Genomic DNA, 20,315 nt, shown 5'->3' with positions numbered 1-20,315 from the left:
CTTCAGATCTATCCCCCTTTTTACATTTTAGTCATTTAGCAGATGCTCTTATCCAGAGCGACTTACAGTTAGTGAGTGCATACATTATTTTTTTATTTTTTCATACTGGCCCCCCATGGGAATCGAACCCACAACCCTGGTGTTGCAAACGCCATGCTCTACCAACTGAGCTACATCCCTGCCGGCCATTCCCTCCCCTACACTGGACGGCTCTGGGCCAATTGTGAGCCGCCCCATGGGTCTCCCGGTCGCGGCCGGCTACGACAGAGCCTGGATTCGAACCAGGATCTCTAGTGGCACAGCTTAGACCACTGCGCCACTCGGGAGTACAGTGTAGTCAGCATCCCTTTGATGGCCTCATGAATGTCCTCTCCTCGTGTGTGTGTTTCAAGAGTTGTTAAACCCAACAGGTCCTCACAGAATTCCTTTTTTGTTTCGTCATAAAATCTCACAAATACCAGAAGCTGGGCATTATCGGTGGTATCTGTTGATTCATCCACAGCTAATGAAATGCATGGTGCATTCTGAATGGCCTCATCAAGTTGTGAAATCACATCTTCAGCTAATATTTCAGTTCTTCTCATTGCTGTGGAATCTGACAGTGGGATCTGTTGGATATTTTCCTTCAGCTCATCTTTTTGTTTACCATCAAGTTCTGATAAAAGTATATGTTGTAGACCTATGCCAATTTTGTGCAAGTTGGTGTCCCAATATTATGAGAAAAGGATGTCAACATCATTCACCTACATTAGCATTTTATTCTAAGGTTTAAATTACAAATAAAAACCCTTAATAAATGACTCATTATCGACTTTTACAAGTAAATAGTACACATAGTTCATACTAAGACATGTACATATAAGAACACCATGTTAACTCACTGTTTTCAATTGATGATGGGCAATAAGACTTTTGGATATATATGACAAACATGATAAAGTGATCATCTTAGTTCTGCTGCTAATTCAGGACAATGTGGTATGGTGGATGGTGGTGTGGATTGACACAATGAATACTCTGTGTGCATCCTTGATCATGCTACTCTCTGTGACTAGCTGATTGACATTAGCTAGCTGTGTTGTGTTGTTGAGCTGTGTGCTGGTCTAGCCCTGCAGGGCCCTGTCTAACACATGTTCGTCCTGCACAGGGTAGGGCATAGTGACTCGAAGCTGCCTCTGCTCCTCCATGGTACGCTGGATGGTCTCATAGGCGTTGGAGTTCCCTGACCAGCACCGACGAGCCACCTGCAGGGATAAGGTGCCAGGGAGTTATACAGTGCATTCGGAAAGTATTCAGACCCCTTGACTTTTTGCAAAAAAAATTTAACATTACAGCCTTATTCTAAAATGGATGAAATTGTTTTTTCCCCCCTCATCAATCTACAAATGTTTGATAATTTATTACAAATAAAAAACAGAAATACCTTTACATAAGTATTCAGACCCTTTACTCAGTACTTTGTTGAAGCACCTTTGGCAGCGATTACAACCTCAAGTCTTCTTGGGTATGACGCTACAAGCTTGGCACACCTGTATTTGGGGAGTTTCTCCCATTCTTCTCTGCAGATCCTCTCAAGCTCTGTCAGGTTGGATGGGGAGCATCGCTGCACAGCTATTTTCAGGTCTCTCCAGAGATGTTCGATTGGGTTCAAGTCAGAGCTCTGGATGGGCCATTCAAGGACATTCAGAGACTTGTCCCGAAGCCACTCCTGCGTTGTCTTGGCTGTGTGCTTAGGGTCTTTGTCCTGTTGGAAGGTGAACCTTCGCCCCAGTCTGAGGTCCTGAGCATTCTGGAGCAGATTTTCATCAAGGATCTCTCTGTACTTTGCTCCGTTCATCTTTCCCTCGATCCTGACTAGTCTCCCAGTCCCTGCCGCTGAAAAATATCCCAACAGCATCATGCTGCCACCACCATGCTTCACCGTAGAGATAGTGCCAGGTTTCCTCCAGACGTGACACTTGGCATTCAGTGGTGTCTCTCTATCACGTGAAGGATCTTTTAAATGAAGAAAAATAGTTCTACAAGCAGTTGTTACAACAACAAGAAAATAGCTTCAATTGCTTTGTCCAAATACTAGTGGATTCTACTAAAAAAAGAATGGACGACCTGAACGAAGAGGTCAAGGACCTAAAGAACAGTTTGCAGTTCTCCCAGGGTCAGCTCGATGAGTTGAAACAGGAGAACGGCAAGATTACAGCAATCTGTAAGTCATTGAGAGAGGACATCAGTTCTGTGTGTGAATCCATGATAATGACGGATACATCAGATTATCTTGAGGGACAATCAAGGCGTAACATCATGGTTGTGGATGGAATTGCAGAATCTCCACATGAGACCTGGACGTAGTCTGAGGACAAAGTGAGGGTAATGATCTCTGAGAAATTGAAGATGGACCACAGGAAGATTGAGGTGGAGCGCACCCACAGGAGTGGAAAACCCACCACCGGCCCAGGTGACACGCCCAGGCCGATAGTGGTCAAGTTCCTGAGGTTCAAGGACAAGGTAGCTGTTCTGGAAAGAGCCAAGAACGTGAGGGTAACGTATATCTTTCTCAACAAGGACAATCCTGAAGCTGTGCGCCAGAAGAGGAAAGAACTTATCCCAGCGATGAAAGCTGCCAGAGCGCGTGGGGACATTGCTTACATCCGCTATGACAGGCTCATTGTCCACCATCCCTCCCAGAAGCCTGGAGAGAGCCAAGCCTATGGGTTCGTAGCTTCAACCCAGCAGGACACACACACACCAATTGATTAATGGACTGCTGAATGTATATTGTTTTCTCTTGCTTTGTTTGCTCTTTTCAGTATTATGTCTATCTCTGATAAGCTACCCAGGAAAGGGCTGAAAATAGCCCATATTAATATATGTAGCCTTAGAAATAAGGTTCATGAAATCAATAACTTGCTAACATCAGAGTTCATTCATATATTAGCCATTTCTGAGACTCACTTAGATAATTCATTTGATGATACAACAGTAGCAATACAAGAATATGACATCTATAGAAGAAACAGAAATGCTTATAGGGGAGGTGTTGCTGTATATATTCAGAGCCATATCCCTGTAATGCTTAGAGAAGGGTTATTGAAGTGTTGTGGTTCCAGGTTCACTTGCCACATCTAAAGGATTTTATTTTGGGGTGTTGCTATAGGCCACCAAGTGCGAACAGTCACTATCTAAATAACATGAGTGAAATGCTTGATAGTGTATGTGATGTAAACAGAGAGGTCTACTTTCTTGGGAACCTGAATATTGACTGGTTTTCATCAAGCTGTCCACTCAAGGGGAAGCTTCTTACTGTAACCAGTGCCTGTAATCTGGTTCAGGTTATTAATCAACCTACCAGGGTGTTTACAAACACTACAGGAACAAGATCATCCACATGTATCGATCCCATTTTTACTAATACTGTAGAACTTTGTTCTAAAGCTGTATCCGTACCCATTGGATGCAGTGATCACAATATAGTGGCTATATCCAGGAAAGCCAAAGTTCCAACAGTTGGGCCTAAAATAGTGTATAAGAGATCATACAAAAGATTTTGCTGTGACTCATATGTGGATGATGTAAAACATATTTGTTGGTCTGATGTGATTAATAAGGAGCATCCAGACGCAGCACTTGATGAATTTATGAAATTGCTTCTTCCAATTATTGAGAAACATGCACCTGTTAGGAAACTGACTGTTAGAACTGTTAAGACTCCATGGATTGATGAGGAATTGAAAAACTGTATGGTTGAAAGAGATGGGGCAAAAGGAGTGGCTAATAAGTCTGGCTGCACATCTGACTGGTTGACTTACTGTAAATTGAGAAATTATGTGACTAACCTAAAAAAAAAGAAGAAGAAACTGTATTATGAAGCCAAGATCAATGATATAAAGAATGATGGAAAAAAACTTTGGAGTACTTTAAATGAAATTATGGGCAGAAAGACATTCAACTCCATCTTTCATCGAATCAGATGGCTTATTCATCACAAAACCATTTGATGTTGCCAATTATTGTAATGATTACTTCATTGGCAAAGTGGGCAAACTTAGGCAGGAAATGCCAACAATGAACAGTGAGCCATCGTATTCATGCATAAAAAAACAAATAATGAAAGAAAAGCATTGCAAGTTAGAATTTTGTAAAGTTAGTGTGGGAGAGGTGGAAAAATTATTGTTATCGATCAATAATGGCAAACCTCCTGGCATTGACAACTTAGATGGAAAGCTACTGAGGATGGTAGCTGACTCTATAGCCACTCCTATCTGTCATATGTTTAATCTGAGCCTAGAGGAAAGTCTTTGTCCTCAGGCCTGGAGGCAAGCCAAAGTCATTCCGCTACCCAAGAATGGTAAAGCATCCTTTACTGGTTCTAACAGCAGACCTATAAGCTTGTTGCCAGCTCTTAGCAAACTGTTGGAAAAAATAGTGTTTGACCAAATACAATGCTATTTCTCTGTAAACAAATTAACAACAGACTTTCAGCATGTGTAACGATCCCGGCAGTCTGAGTCGGGTCCTGTCTGTGTACTAGTTTTTCTGCTCGTGATCTCCAGTTTCCCGAGGGTTCTGGAACGCTCCCTGCCTGGTTGCCGGGCAACGTTGCTAGGCGGGAGCTCTCTTGATTTCCGCACCTGCATCCCATCAGCAATCGGCACACCTGGTCCTGATCATCACCCTTCTTAGGCTCTGGCCTAACATCCATTCCCTGCCGGATCGTTAGCCATGAACAGTATGTTTATCAGCGGATCAGTCTTAGAGCTTAGAGCATTAGTTTTGTTGTTTTGCACCTTGTTTGCTTGTTGTATGCTTACCTCCGTTTTGTTCTCCCTGCAGTCACTCGTCCGGAACCTTCACCCAACCTCTGCCTGATGGTCGGCGGCTGCCGAGCCATCATTGGACCAACTACTGCACCCTCAACAACTCATCCACGCCGCCCGCTCTGTTCCCTGGATTATTCAGCAGCACTCGTGGATCAGTTAAATAAACACTCACCTTTGACACCACTTACCTTGTCCTGGTCTGCTTCTGGGTTCTGGCTTAGTAAACCGTGACAGAACGATCCGGCCCCGTAATGAACCCAGCGGACCTGGACTCTGTTCGCCATGCCATTACCCATCAGGAGAAGATGTTGGGCCATCATAGCACGGTACTACAGGAGATCGCGTTGTCAGTTCGGAACCTTTCTACCGGTCTGACGGAGGTCCAGAACCAGCGCAAGTTTCCGGTGGAGGATCCACTACCGGTTTCACCCATCTCGCCTGCCGCTTCTGGAGCTGTGTCCTTCCGTGAGCCCAAGGTTCCGACGCCGGATAAATATGAGGGGGAGCTGGGAAGATGCCGTTCCTTCCTTATGCAGTGTGGATTAGTGTTCGATCTACAGCCCTACTCTTATGCCACAGACAAAGCTAGGATAGCCTTTGTGATTGAGTTGCTGCGTGGTCGAGCGCTGGAGTGGGCTTCAGCCGTTTGGGAACGACAGGATCCCTGCATGGCTTCATACCAGGGGTTCACGGCCGAAATGAGGAGTCTCTGCAAGCGGCCTTTTACCAGGGTCTGTCGGAGCAGCTCAAGGATGAGTTGATCTCCTATCCGGAGCCTAGTGACCTGGACAGCTTGGTAGCCTTGTCTATTCGGGTGGATAATCGAGTCCGAGAGCGAAGGAGGGAGAAGCAATGGGTCCCGTCCAACCGGTCAGCTTCTCAGGTTCCAGTCGGGTCGGGGATTGGACCAGAATACGTCGATCATCGTCCACCACACAGGATTAGTGGAGAGGTCCTGTCTCCCGATTCTGAACCCATGCAAGTGGGGCGGCACGGGTTAACCAAGGAGGAGCGCCAACACAGACGTAGGGACTAACTGTTGCCTCTACTGTGGTGGTTCGGGACATTACCTCGCCACTGGTTCCCGGCGGTCGTCAAACTGCGCGGCTCGCTAAAGTTGGGAGGACTTTTAGCGAGCCAGTTTCGACCTCTCAATACCTCTGTCAGACCCCGTTTCCCGGCTACCCTTATGAACAGGAATCAGAGCTTAGCGATTAACGCTTTTATCGATTCAGGCGCCGATGGAAGCTTTCTTGATGCCGAGTTGGTGGAACAGCAGGGGCTTTCCAAGGAGCAATTGCCGGAAGCCATTGAAGCTACCACTCTGGACGGCAGTAGTCTGGCACGTATCACGATGAGGACTGAACCGGTTAAGATGCTGTTGTCGGGGAATCATTCTGAGATGATTTCATTCTTCATTCTGCCGTCTTCCCATGTTCCTCTGGTCCTTGGATACCCCTGGCTGAAGGAACACAATCCCACGTTCGATTGGGTGACGGGCAAGGTAACGAGTTGGAGCCTTGATTGTCATGCTAACTGTCTCAAGACTGCCTGTCCCCATTCGGTTCCCAGTCAGGTGATTGAGGCTAAACCCCCCAGATTTGTCCCTGGTTCCCGAGACATATCACGATTTGGGGGAAGTGTTCAGTAAGCAGAAGGCTCTGTCACTCCCTCCCCACCGACCATATGATTGTGCCATCAACCTGTTCCCTGGTGCTGTCTACCCCAAGGGAAGGTTATACAGTATCTCCCGACCTGAACGTGAGGCTTTGGAGACCTACATCAAGGAGTCCCTAGCTGCTGGTCTCGTTCGTCCCTCGTCATCACCCCTGGGGGCAGGATTCTTCTTTGTGGGTAAGAAGGATGGCTCTCTTCGACCGTGTATTGATTATCGGGGGTTGAATGACATCACGGTCAAGAACAAGTATCCCCTGCCCTTGATGAGTTCTGCCTTCGACTCCTTACAGGGTGCTACGGTGTTCACCAAGCTAGACCTACGCAATGCGTATCACATGGTCCGGATCAGAGAGGGGGACGAGTGGTTGACGGGTTTCAATACACCGATGGGTCACTTCGAGTATCAGGTGATGCCGTTTGGACTGACCAATGCTCCAGCGGTATTCCAGAGTATGGTGAACGACGTCCTGAGAGATATGATCGGTCTCTTTGTGTTTGTTTACCTGGATGACATTCTGATCTTCTCGAAGGAACCTTCCGACCACGTCCAGCATGTCCGGCAGGTTCTGCAGCGATTGTTGGAGAATCGCCTGTTCGTGAAGGCCGAGAAGTGCGAGTTTCACGCCCACACGACATCCTTTCTCGGGTACATCATCTCCAGGGGAGAGATTAGGATGGACCAGGAGAAGGTTAGAGCGGTTCTGGAATGGGCCCAGCCCGGTACGAGATTGCAGCTCCAGAGATTTTTGGGGGTTTGCGAATTTCTACCGCAGATTCATCCGGGATTACAGCCGTGTGGCCGCTCCGTTAACTGCCTTGACTTCCAGTATCAGGACCTTCAAGTGGAATCCGGAGGCGGATCGAGCGTTTCTGGATTTGAAGAGGCGATTCACCAACGCACCGATTCTCTCTCAACCGGACACGGCCCGTCAGTTCGTCGTTGAAGTGGACGCGTCTGATGTGGGAGTTGGCGCCATCCTGTCGCAGCGATGCTCCACGGACAGTAAACTCCATCCCTGCGCCTACTACTCGTCGCCTTTCGCCTGCGGAGAGGAATTACGATGTGGGTAACCGGGAGCTTCTCGCGGTGAAACTTGCCTTGGAGGAGTGGCGCCACTGGTTGGAGGGGGGCGGAGCAACCGTTTATTGTCTGGACTGACCACAAGAATCTTGCTTACGTGCAATCGGCTAGACGTCTCAACTCCCGTTCAGGCCAGGTGGGCGTTGTTTTTCGGACGATTCAATTTTTTCCCTGACGTTCCGACCTGGATCTAAGAACGGCAAGGCGGGACGCCTTGTCCCGGATGTTCTCCAAGACGGAAGAGAGTGGGTCCAAGACCGAGACAATTCTCCCCCGGAACTGCGTCGTGGGAGCAGTTATGTGGAAGATTGAGGAGGAGGTGATGGCGGCCCTTCGGACGCAGCCCGGTCCCGGTAACGGTCCACCCGGTCGGTTGTTTGTGCCTGAGTCGGTTCGTCCTGCTGTCCTCAAATGGTCCCACGCCAGCAAGATGGCTTGTCACCCTGGCGTGGCTCGGACGATGGCGTTTCTTCGCAGACGTTTTTGGTGGCCTGCCATGGCCGAGGATACTCGGGGTTTTGTTGCTGCCTGTCCAGTGTGTGCGCAGAATAAGAGTACCAATCGGCCCAGCTCTGGACTACTTCACCCCCTTCCTATTCCCCGCGACCATGGTCGCATCTGGCCCTGGACTTTGTCACTGGGTTGCCCGCTTCTGAGGGGAACACGGTCGTTCTGACTATCGTGGACAGATTCAGCAAGTTCGCCCACTTTGTGCCAATTGCCAAGCTTCCCTCTGCCTCGGAGACGTCCGAGATCCTGGTTAGGGAGGTTTTCAGGGTCCACGGTTTGCCCAGTGATATCGTTTCCGACCGTGGCCCTCAGTTTACCTCTGCTGTCTGGAAGTCCTTCTGTTTGGCCATTGGAGCTACAGTCAGTCTCACATCTGGTTTTCACCCCCAATCTAATGGTCAGGCGGAGAGAGCCAACCAGAAGATGGAATCCACGCTACGCTGCCTGGTCTCTTCCAACCCCACCTCCTGGGTCTCTCAGTTGCCTTGGGTTGAGTATGCCCACAATACTCTCCCTACATCTGCCACTGGGATGTCTCCCTTCCAGTGCCTGTATGGCTACCAACCTCCCTTGTTCCCTTCTCAGGAGAGGGAGCTCTCAGTGCCTTCTGTTCAGGCCCATATTCGTCGTTGCCACCGGACCTGGCATCGGGCCAGAAAGGCACTCCTTAGAGTTTCGGACCGGTATCAGCTCCAGGCGAATCGTCGCCGGATCCCCGCTCCCACCTATACCATCGGAGATAGGGTCTGGTTGGCCACACGGGATCTTCCTTTACGGACTGAGTCTAGGAAGTTGTTACCGAAGTTCATTGGTCCGTTTGTGGTGGAGAAGGTGATCAATCCGGTGGCAGTTCGACTCAAACTACCGAGGACGCTCAGAGTCCATCCCACCTTTCATGTCTCCTGCCTCAAGCCTGTTTTCCTCAGTCCTCTGTTGCCTCCTCCGCCTCCTCCTCCTCCTCCTCGGATGATCGGAGGTGGTCCTGCCTACACGGTGCGACGCATCATGGATTCCAGACGGCGGGGCCGGGGTTTCCAGTATCTCGTGGACTGGGAGGGGTATGGTCCTGAAGAGAGGAGTTGGATTCCGCGGCGACAGATCCTAGATGCTGACCTCATTCGTGACTTCTACCGCCTCCATCCTGGCGCTCCGGGAGTCCGCCCGGTGGCGTTTCGTCGGAGGGGGGTACTGTAACGATCCCGGCAGTCTGAGTCGGGTCCTGTCTGTGTACTAGTTTTTCTGCTCGTGATCTCCAGTTTCCCGAGGGTTCTGGAACGCTCCCCTGCCTGGTTGCCGGGCAACGTTGCTAGGCGGGAGCTCTCTTGATTTCCGCACCTGCATCCCATCAGCAATCGGCACACCTGGTCCTGATCATCACCCTTCTTAGGCTCTGGCCTAACATCCATTCCCTGCCGGATCGTTAGCCATGAACAGTATGTTTATCAGCGGATCAGTCTTAGAGCTTAGAGCATTAGTTTTGTTGTTTTGCACCTTGTTTGCTTGTTGTATGCTTACCTCCGTTTTGTTCTCCCTGCAGTCACTCGTCCGGAACCTTCACCCAACCTCTGCCTGATGGTCGGCGGCTGCCGAGCCATCATTGGACCAACTACTGCACCCTCAACAACTCATCCACGCCGCCCGCTCTGTTCCCTGGATTATTCAGCAGCACTCGTGGATCAGTTAAATAAACACTCACCTTTGACACCACTTACCTTGTCCTGGTCTGCTTCTGGGTTCTGGCTTAGTAAACCGTGACAGCATGCTTATAGGGAAGGGCACTCAACATGCGCTGCGCTGAAACAAATGACTGATGAATGGTTGAAAGAAATTGATAATAAGAAGATTGTGGGAGCTGCACTGTTAGATTTCAGTGCAGCCTTTGATATTATTGACCATAACCTGTTGTTGAAAAAAACGTATATGTTATGGCTTTTCAACCTCTGCCATATCGTGGATTCAGAGCTATCTATCTAATAGAACTCAAAGGGTTTTCTTTAATGGAAGCTTCTCTAATGTCAAACATGTAAAGTGTGGTGTACCACAGGGCAGCTCTCTAGGCCCTCTACTCTTTTATATGTTTACCAATGACCTGCCACTGGCATTAAACAAAGCATGTGTGTCCATGTATGCTGATGATTAAATCACATACGCATCTGCAAACACAGCTAATGAAGTCACTGAAACCCTTAAAAAAGAGTTGCAGTGTGTTTTGGAATGGGTGGCCACTAATAGACTGGTCCTGAACATCTCTAAAACTAAGAGCATTGTATTTGGTACAAATCATTCCCTAAGTTCTAGACCTCAGCTGAATCTGGTAATGAATGGTGTGGCTGTTGAACAAGTTGAGGAGACTAAATTACTTGGCGTTATCTTAGATTGTAAACTATCATGGTCAAAACATATAGATTCAATGGTTGTAAAGATGGGGAGAGGTATGTCCGTAATAAAGAGATGCTCTGCTTTTTTGACACCACATTTCAAAAAGCAAGTTCTGCAGGCTATAGTTTTGTCTAATCTTGATTATTGTCCAGTCGTGTGGTCCAGTGCTGCAAGGAAAGACCTAGTTAAGCTGCAGCTGGCCCAAAACAGAGCAGCACGTCTTGCACTTCATTGTAATCAGAGGGCTGATATAAATACTATGCATGCCAGTCTCTCTTGGCTAAGAGTTGAGGAGAGACTGACTGCATCACTTCTTTTTATAAGAAACATTAAAGTGTTGAAAATCCCAAATTGATTGCATAGTCAGCTTATACACAGCTCTGACACACACACTTAACCCACCAGACATGCCACCAGGGGTCTTTTCACAGTCCCCAAATCCAGAACAAATTCAACAAAGCGTCCAGTATTATATAAAGCCAATATTGCATGGAACTCCGTTCCATCTCATATTGCTCAAATAAACAGCAAACCTGGTTTTTAAAAAGAGATAAAGCAACACTTCACAGCACAACGCCTCTCCCCTATTTGACCTAGATAGTTTGTGTGTATGTATTGATATGTAGGCTACATGTGCCTTGAATTTTTTTTTAATGTAGTTCTGTCCTTGAGCTGTTCTTGTCTATTAATGTTCTGTATTATGTCATGGTTCATGTTTTGTGTGGACCCCAGGAAGAGTAGCTGCTGCTTTTGCAACAGCTAATGGTGATCCTAATAAAATACCAAATACCAAATGCTGCAGACATTTTTTGGTACCCTTCCCCAGATCTGTGCCTCGACACAATCCTGTCTCGGAGCTCTACGGACAATTCCTTCGACATCATGGCTTGGTTTTTGCTCTGACATGCACTGTCAACTGTGGGACCTTATAGAAAGTGTGCCTTTCCAAATCATGTCCAATCAATTGAATTTACCACAGGTGGACTCCAATCCAGTTGTAGAAACATCAAGGATGATCATTGGAAACAGGATGCACCTGAGCTCAATTTCGAGTCTCATAGCAAAGGGTTTGAATACTTATGTAAATAAGGTATTTCTGTTGTGAATTTAAAAAAAACTATTTTCACTTCGTCATTATGGGGTATTGTGTGTAGATTGATGAGGATTTTTATTTAATTTAATTGATTTTAGAAGAAGGCTGTAACTTAACAAAATGTGGAAAAAGTCAAGGGGTCTGAATACTTTCGAATGCACTGTATGTCACTCAAGTATATAACATTAATCCTTTGTTAATAGGATCTGTCACACAATGGAATTGATATTACATGCACCCTTTCAACCTATTCTGTCGTAATAATTATATTAACAGTATTTAAGAATACATTCCAAGACAGCTTCCCCCTCCAGTACCCATCATCGCCCTTCTCTCACCCCGTTAGAGACGTCCCAGTTGAGCATCAGACTGGCTCTCTTTGCTGCCTCCTCCGTCCCGTCCAGGAGCAGACCAAACCCTCCGTTCATCACCTCACCCCTGGAGAGAGACAAGAGACAGAGAACACAGTCTGACTGAGGGGAGGAGGGGACATGACTGGGGCTCTAAACTGTGGTTCCATGTTCAGATTAGGTAACTGTATTTGACCTTCGGGGAGAAACAAAGACGTTGAAAGATTGTCCATCCATGAGGAAGACTCCAACATTTTGGTTATCAGGGGCACAATGTTTCCTAGTTAGTAATTGTCTCATAAGTTTTGGTCTCATTGATTTTTGTGTGCTATCCTATCCCTCTTTCTTCCATCCATCCTTCCCATCCCTAGTTTGAAGGGTGAAACTCAGATCTTACCAGCCGACCCCTCCACCGTTGTGCAGGGACACCCAGGTGGCCCCTCTGAATGCATCACCTACAAAGTTCTGGACCGCCATGTCTGTCAGGGGGCAAGACAGGCACACAGTGACAAAGTCACACTTTCACATACATGAGTTCAGTCAAAGTGGATGATTTCTAGCCATCTAGACTAACATACTGACTAATAATGTCTGTCCAAATGATGAGTGTGCTCTAGTGTACCTGCACAGAAGGCAGAGCCGTCGTACACGTTGGAGGTCTCTCTGAAGGGACTGTCTGTTCCACTGACGTCATGGTGGTCTCTACTGATGACCACAGGAGCCTGGACAGAAAACACACACAGTGTCAGTGGGTCTATTTGCCTACTGCTAGCTTCCTGCTGGTCTCCGGGACCTGGAGGAGAGGGTAGGCTAAGTGGTGAACACACACACACACTCTCACACAGTCTCTCTCTCACACACACGCACCACACACACACACACACACACACACACACTCTATCATCATAGATTTACCTACCCACTGACTGGACACTACAACAGAAACATCTAACTTTATTTAACATACAAACAACCATAACATAGAGATGGGTAACTAAGACTTACCGAAACTCTCCCATCTGCAATAGCTTGATTGATGGCCAAGGCAATACACACACGGCCTTTCTGGTCTGAGTAGAGGATTCTGGCTTGGGAGCCCACCACCTACACACAGAGAACATTCAGAAATAGCATTGGCAGTTGTATAATACATTTCTTATTTATCTAGAATGGGGATGTTAATGGTTAACATTGTGTCCTATATGTGTCATATTAATTAGTACCATGTTGTGTTTTCCCGCCTCACGGATCCAGCGGATGTTATCGTTATACTGCTGTCGCACACGCTCAGTCACATTGGCGCTGATCTCCTCCAGGACTGTGGCGGCGATGTCATCAGTCAGTGCCAGGTCACAGGGGTCACCAGAGGTGCAGACCCAGCGGAACGGTCCGAAGCCCAGGGAAAAGATGTCTCTGCAGAGGGGAGGGGTCAAGGGTTAGGGCCAGGAGTTTGACCTGATAATGTGACCTGATCAGAAAACCCACCCTGTCACTCACCCCATGATGTGTTGGACGTAGGACGGGTAGCGGAACTCTGTCGCTCCGCCTCCCTCCTTCTCTACCTCCGCTCCTGAAGAAAGAGAGATGAACACAAACCTAGATGTTATCAAACTGGAGATGACTCTGCTGACATCACTAGACATGCTGTGATCAGTCTATACTTCAGCATGTGTATCGGGACCTTAACGTTTTCCCTTAGCATTAACCACAGATCTTGGATCACATTACCCTACTCCCAATCCTAATCTTAACCATTAGGGGGGTGATATAATATCTGACCCTGTGTCAGTGACTCAGTGTCGTGGTGGTGGTGTTTTAACTGTAGGACTCACCTGCTCTCTGGGCCTCCAGGAGGAAGGCGTTGCCATAGTCCCAGAAGAACATCCCTGCCTCAGATAGCTTGTTGATGGCAGCTACCTGTCTACAGAGGCTGGGGGAGAGGATGGGAAGATCACCACAGGTTAGAGAACAACCCCCTCAACCTTAACCACAATCAGATCAGGGGTCTCCAACTCAATCATGGTCGTTCTTGATGAATAGATGATTTGCTGAATCAGTTGTGTGATGTGTGACTGGGATGGAACCATAGCCGGCATACCCAGTAGCTCTGCAGGACCAGAGTTGGAGGAGAACCCTGAATTAGACCAACTGCCTTCAAAAAAGGTACAGCATCAAGCTCTAACCTCTCATGGACCATGGTTTTGAAGCGTGCTGGGTCTGTAGCCATAAGCTGTTTGGCCTGGTGGAGGCTGAGCTGAGCTGGGTAGTACCCTCCGCTGAAGGGGTTGTGGAGTGAGGTCTGGTCTGAGCCCAGGTCCACCAGCAGCTCTCCTGTCCTCTCATACTCTGTCAACAGACGCTCCCTGTCAGAGAGGGAAACAAGGGATCCCAAAGGTATTTACACTAATAGTGACTGAGGTATAGAGTAGTAGTACATGGTACTACTACATGGTACTACTTAAGTCCAGCCCTTGGTTGACATCCCACACTTACCATAAGTCCACAATGTTGCCATGGTAACCCAAGCTGAGAGGAGTCTTGGATCTCTTGGCCTCTCTGTAGAATACAACATCAGAGGGACGATCTGATTAAGCACATAAGGTGCTAAAGTCATGACGTGTGCCCTGTGTGTGTGTGTGTGTGTCTTTATCTGCTATTACCTAATGCGTTGGATGCAGTGTTCTATGTCACTGGTGACCTCCATTAACCAACCCTGCTCATGTCTCTTTCTCAGGGGCACCTCATCCACCTGAACAGGATCCATGCAAAACACAATCACATATCACATTAACACACACCCCAAAGCTCTCCATCACACAAAAACTAAACAGACATCGCTACCATCACATAGGTACCTCACAAAAATGTACTGCAGGGAGGATGTTATTGGCCAATAACAAAGTAAACACACTGACCTCGGCAATGACCCCCACACAGCCAGCGATGACAGCAGCCTTGGCCTGTGCCCCGCTCATGCCCCCCAGCCCCGATGTCACCAACACCCGGCCCCTCAGGTCATCAGACCCCAGATACCTCCGCCCTGCATTCAACACTGTCAGCTACAGAAGGAGGGAGAGAGAGCGAGACAGGAAGGAGAGGAAAGAGAGACAGACACATTGTTAAGACAACATCAATGTGAGTTTCAAAGGGGATAGTGCCCTCTACTGTTGACTGTGAGGACGTACCATGGTGCCATGGACAATGCCCTGAGGCCCAATGTAGCAGTAGCTACCAGCGGTCATCTGACCATACCTAGGAAAACAAAAACAAAAAATATTTTGGGGGTTAAAAAAACTATGAATGGGTTAAAAAACGAAACAAATTAATTACTGGGTTACATTTGTTACTTACATTGATACACCCAAAGCAAACATTTTCTCATACTGCTCTCTGGAGGAGTAGTTTGGAATGACCTGAGAGAGAGAGAGAGAGAGAGAGAGAGAGAGAGAGAGAGAGAGAGAGAGAGAGAGAGAGAGAGAGAGAGAGAGAGAGAGAGAGAGAGAGAGAGAGAGAGAGAGAGAGAGAGAGAGAGAGAGAGAGAGAGAGAGAGAGAGAGAGAGAGAGAGAGAGAGAGAGAGAGAGAGAGAGAGAGAGAGAGAGAGAGAGAGAGAGAGGGGATGATGTCAGAGGGAAGGAGGGAGATAAGCTCAAATCAAACTGAGAAAACCTAAATGGTATGGCCAAATCAGCATCTAACTGAAATGCTGTAGAGTACACTCTTAGAAAAAAAGGTGCTATCTAGAATCTAAAAGGGTTCTTCGGCTGTCCCCATAAGAGAACCCTTTGAAGAACCCTTTTTGGGTCCAGATATAACCCATTTGGTTCCAGGTAGAACCCTTTTGGGTTCTATGTAGAATCCTTTCCACAGAGGGTTCTACATGGAACCAAAAAGGGTTCTACCTGGAACCAAAAAGCATTCTACTGTGGGGACAGCTGAAGAACCCTTTTGGAACCCTTTTTTCTAAGAGTGTAGTAAGGAGAGGCGGAGGGAGGAATGTGTGGTTACCATGCCATTGGTAATGATGGCGCGGGGGGAGGAGGGCAGGCTGGGGAACAGCCCCGCTGGATGACCACTGTACATGACCAGAGTCTGCTCCTCTGTCATCTCACTCAGGTAGTGCATCACCAGACAGAACTACACACACACACGCAAAGATATATAGCGATTAATTAAATTCTGCAAATAAAATTACACACACTTTATCACACACAGATATCTACATAATGCCATCATAATCGCATCTGTGCTTACCTGGGCCCAGTTACTGAACACCTGTCCATTCCCCCCATAGGTAACCAGCTCCTGGGGAAACTGGAGAGCAGAGCAAGGGGAAGATGATAAAGCAGCCATAGACAGAGTGACTTAGGTGGATTAATACATTGTTTTAGTTAAATTAAAATATAGTGAGCTGTTGTGTGCAGTGTACAGTATGTGAGAGTGGTGGTTACCTGGGCAACTGTATGGTCCAGGTTGTTCATGATCATGAGCATGATGGAGGCAGCTTGGCGTGTACGACAGGGGTACTGATCTATAGGATAGGCCCTGATGACGCACACACACACACACACACACACACACACACACACACACACACACACACACACACACACACACACACACACACACACACACACACACACACACACACACACACACACACACACACAGGGACTGATCAGGGTGTGGTAGACCATATCATGGCATCAACAGAGAAAGAGGAATACGACAGATGGGGAGATGAGAGGTGGTGTTAGGTGATTATACTGTACGTACCTCATATGTATGAGGGGGCAGAAACGGTACATGTAGATGTGTCCATACTGCCTGAGCTCCTGGGCAAATTCAGCAGCAAGGATGCTGTGGTGGGAGGGGGGAAAGTAGCGCAGGGCATTCCTCAGGGCCAGCTAGAGAGGGGGAGGAGGTGAGGGGGTGAGATAGGAGGTCAGAATGGGGTGGCCCTCTTCTACTTTTGCATCCTCTCTTTCCTAACTTTCTGGTCCTTCGTGTTTCGCTCCCCCTCTCTAGCCATGAAAGCACTCACTCTTATCTCTCTTAATCATTGACAGTGCCCTTTGCTCCCAGTCCTGGCAAACATTAGTGAAGCTGATAGAAGGTTCTGAGGAGATGAACCAACACTGTCTCCTACCCTTAAGCCAAAAAATTCCACTGTGCTGAGCATGACATAATGACATTATGGACTCCCAATATCTTTAATAAAACAATTCACATGCACTGTGCTTTGTTATGTTCTTTGTCCCCAACTTTCTCCAACAATATTTGGATACAAATTTCACAAGCTTGAGTCTCACCCCCTTTCACTTTAAAGAGTCACTCTCACTGAGTAATATAACAGTCGGTATTATTTGACACATTAACTGCCAATTCCTATCTTTATTACATTCATAATCACTCTACCTCCGTCTGGATCAGGTAAGACAAGCTAATGCCTTTTTATAGTGCCAAAAAGCAATCTACAAAAAAGATGTGGGGATTTACGCTGAGTATACAAAACATTAATAACACCTGCTCTTTCCACGACAGACTGACTAGGTGAATCCAGGTGAAAGCTATGATCCCTTATTGATGTCACTTGTTAAATCCACTTCAATCAGTGTAGATGAAGGGGAGGAGAAAGATTAAAGAAGGATTTTAAACCTTGAGACAATTGAGACATGGATTGTGTATGTGTGCCATTCAGAGGGTGAATGGGCAAGAAAAAAGATTTAAGTGCATTTGAACTGGGTATGGTAGTAGGTGCCAGGCACACCGGTTTGTGTCAAGAACTGCAACGCTGCTGGGTTTTTCACGCTCAACAGTTTCCTGTGTGTATCAAGAATGGTCCACCACCCAAAGGATCTCTACCCAACTTGACACAGCTGTGCGAAGTATTGGCGTAAACATAGGCCAGCATCCCTGTGGAACGCTTTTGACACCTTGTAGAGTCCATGCCCGACGAATTGAGACTGTTCTGAGGGCAAAAGGGCGGGGGTTTGGTATACTCAGTGTAGATGTATAATCATCTTGTGAAGATATGCGTCTTTGGTCTAGTTTACTACTAACATACCACATTAAAAGCATTATGGTTTCACTCACAGATAAACAGAGAAGCCTTAAAAGCAAAAGTGCTTATCAATATTGCAATACTCAATCTGCAGGTAAATCCCTGAGTGTGACGTCAATGTTCGTTGACACATTCTGCATTCAGAGATGTGACAGTATGTCGGTGTACTCACCCTCTCCTCCTCTGGAGTGAGGTTGGGCGTCCTGACGGGTGCATGTGGCACACTGGGATCCCGGCCCCGATTGGGTGGCATGGGGTCCAGGGGCAGGCCGCTACACAGCTCTTTCAGGTTCGACATCCTGTCCACTGTGTCCTGTCACACTATGGGGGATTTAAGCAGGATCAGAGGAGAGACAAACCCAAAGAGAGACACACAATGTCTGGGAACACAGTGAAAATGGGCAGGCAGCTCTGTAGCTCACTGCTGACCACTGTTTATCAGAGTAAAGGGTCTGTAGTCTGTGGGACAGCTACCTGTGTAAGGTTGAGATGAGGGTCACCCTCCTCTCGCCACTCCCATTGGCTATCTGGCCTCTTTCCCCTCCTCACCCCACCAATAGCAGGGCAGAGCCAGATAAGGGTGTGTGGTAATCATTTATCTTCTAGTGAACATGATGTGGCACACGCTTCAGTCGACAAACACAGGAGCTGTATCCCAAAAGGCACCCTATTCCCTAAGTAGTGCATGACTTTTGACTAGAGTGCACTACTTAGGGAATAGGGTTCCATTTAGGATGCAAACTGGCACTGAGCTCTGACCTCTCAGCTAAAACATGTAACTCAGTTACACAAAAGAAAAACACACTCACATATGCATCTCAGAACCTTTGGCCAGGCCATGTTCACCACACAAACACACCTTAATAAGGAAAATACAGTGGAACAACCTATAATAATAACTAAGTGTTAACCACCAAAAATAGGTAGTTTGAGAATTAATAAGGGTAGGAAGCAATTATGTCCGGGATGCAATCAACTTAAAAACATTTTCTCCTTCATTTTACACCCCAAAAAAATGTCATGGTCACCTGTCTTCATTTAGCCTGCACATGCTCAGAACTGACAGGGTTCCTTTCTGTAGAAGTAGATAGTTCACGGTCACACACTGCTGATCCAGAGTCTATTGACGCACCCATGCGTCAATCTAAGTAACATAATCAAAATAATCCCAATCAAAATCTGTCAGTTTAAGCTAGAGATATCCGTTTTTTTGTATGGGCTCCGTCTCAATCCACCACATCCGCCTATGTCGGCCTTCAGCATCTGCAATGGAAGGTGGCCGAGCTACAGCGCTGTTTGTCAGACCATGAGACAGGGGAGACTCTCACGAACACGATGGTGTTCTCCGTTTTGCTCTACGACCCCCACAAGTGTCACTGGACTCGTCTGAAGTCGGTAACACTGATGCGCAAACTTCTGTCTGTAGCGTCCTAACCGTTTGAGCTACAAACTAATATGACCCCACTATGGAAAGGAGATACTCTCACGAACACGATGTACTCCGTTTCGCTCTATGACCCCCACAAGTGTCACGGGACTCGTCTGAAGGTTTTTGGGGCACAAAACTACCTCCATTTGTTTGTATGGGTATGGGTATACAAACAAATGGAAGTATGGAGGTAGTTTTGTGCCTAAAAAATATGGGTTTAAATATGTGTGTCCCCAACGGCTTAGACTTTTAGAAGTTAATGACTGTGAATCGTGGTCATGTTCAGTTTTGCAATTCTAGGCTCATTGTCATGTAATGCTGTGACCTTGTTTTGAGCGACTTAAGATAGCTAGGTGAGACAACCACTTATCACAGTCGTAAGTACAGCAGAGTCAGTGCTAGTAGGAAAGTGCAGTTAATATAAAATTCAACAAAAACATTTTTTTGGGGGGGGGATAAATGACCTGAAAAGGAGACTGGAGTAGGACTTTAAATAATGTACACTGCTCAACAAAAATAAAGGGAACACTAAAATAACACATCCTAGACCTGAATGAATGAAATAATCTTATTAAATACTTTTTTCTTTACATAGTTGAATGTGCTGACAACAAAATCACACAAAAATTATCAATGGAAATCTAATTTATCAACCCATGGAGGTCTGGATTTGGAGTCACCCTCAAAATTAAAGTGGAAAACCACACTACAGGCTGATCCAACTTTGATGTAATGTCCTTAAAACAAGTCAAAATGAGGCTCAGTAGTGTGTGTGGCCTCCATGTGCCTGTATGACCTCCCTACAACGCCTGGGCATGCTCCTGATGAGGTGGCGGATGGTATCCTGAGGGATCTCCTCCCAGACCTGGACTAAAGCATCCGCCAACTCCTGGACAGTCTGTGGTGCAACGTGGCGTTGG

General features: G+C 47.0%; 1 protein-coding gene across 1 annotated transcript; it reads right to left on the bottom strand.

Annotated features, from left to right (window-relative positions):
* Positions 1-738: 738 nt before the first annotated feature.
* On the bottom strand, positions 739-18,417 carry uroc1 (urocanate hydratase 1). Its single transcript, XM_041891321.2, has 19 exons — positions 18,139-18,417; positions 16,679-16,809; positions 16,354-16,447; positions 16,157-16,216; positions 15,911-16,039; positions 15,256-15,317; positions 15,090-15,156; positions 14,820-14,963; positions 14,565-14,653; positions 14,398-14,460; positions 14,088-14,267; positions 13,737-13,834; positions 13,402-13,474; positions 13,128-13,317; positions 12,910-13,008; positions 12,527-12,626; positions 12,302-12,383; positions 11,893-11,992; positions 739-1,244 (listed from the first exon to the last, which is right to left on the bottom strand). The coding sequence occupies exons 1-19, from the start codon at positions 18,262-18,264 to the stop codon at positions 1,104-1,106; spliced, it is 2,028 nt and encodes a 675-aa protein (XP_041747255.1). The 5' UTR covers positions 18,265-18,417; the 3' UTR covers positions 739-1,103.
* Between the last annotated feature and the right edge of the window lie 1,898 nt (positions 18,418-20,315).

The sequence above is a fragment of the Coregonus clupeaformis genome, chromosome 12 (genome assembly GCF_020615455.1).
Source record: "Coregonus clupeaformis isolate EN_2021a chromosome 12, ASM2061545v1, whole genome shotgun sequence".
Lineage (NCBI taxonomy): Eukaryota > Metazoa > Chordata > Actinopteri > Salmoniformes > Salmonidae > Coregonus > Coregonus clupeaformis.
The sequence above is the reverse complement of the archived record's forward strand: the minus strand, read 5'-3'. Positions and strand labels throughout refer to the sequence as shown.

What these genes read in the sequence shown, in the direction of transcription:
- uroc1 (XM_041891321.2), bottom strand. Translation starts at nt 18,264, where the DNA reads ATGTCGAACCTGAAAGAGCTGTGTAGCGGCCTGCCCCTGGACCCCATG. An exon ending in AACGGTGGAGGGGTCGGCTG is followed by an intron (nt 11,993 to 12,301) that starts GTAAGATCTGAG and finishes GTCTCTCTCCAG; the next exon opens with GGGTGAGGTGATGAACGGAG. An exon ending in ACTGGGACGTCTCTAACGGG is followed by an intron (nt 1,245 to 11,892) that starts GTGAGAGAAGGG and finishes TTATCCCTGCAG; the next exon opens with GTGGCTCGTCGGTGCTGGTC.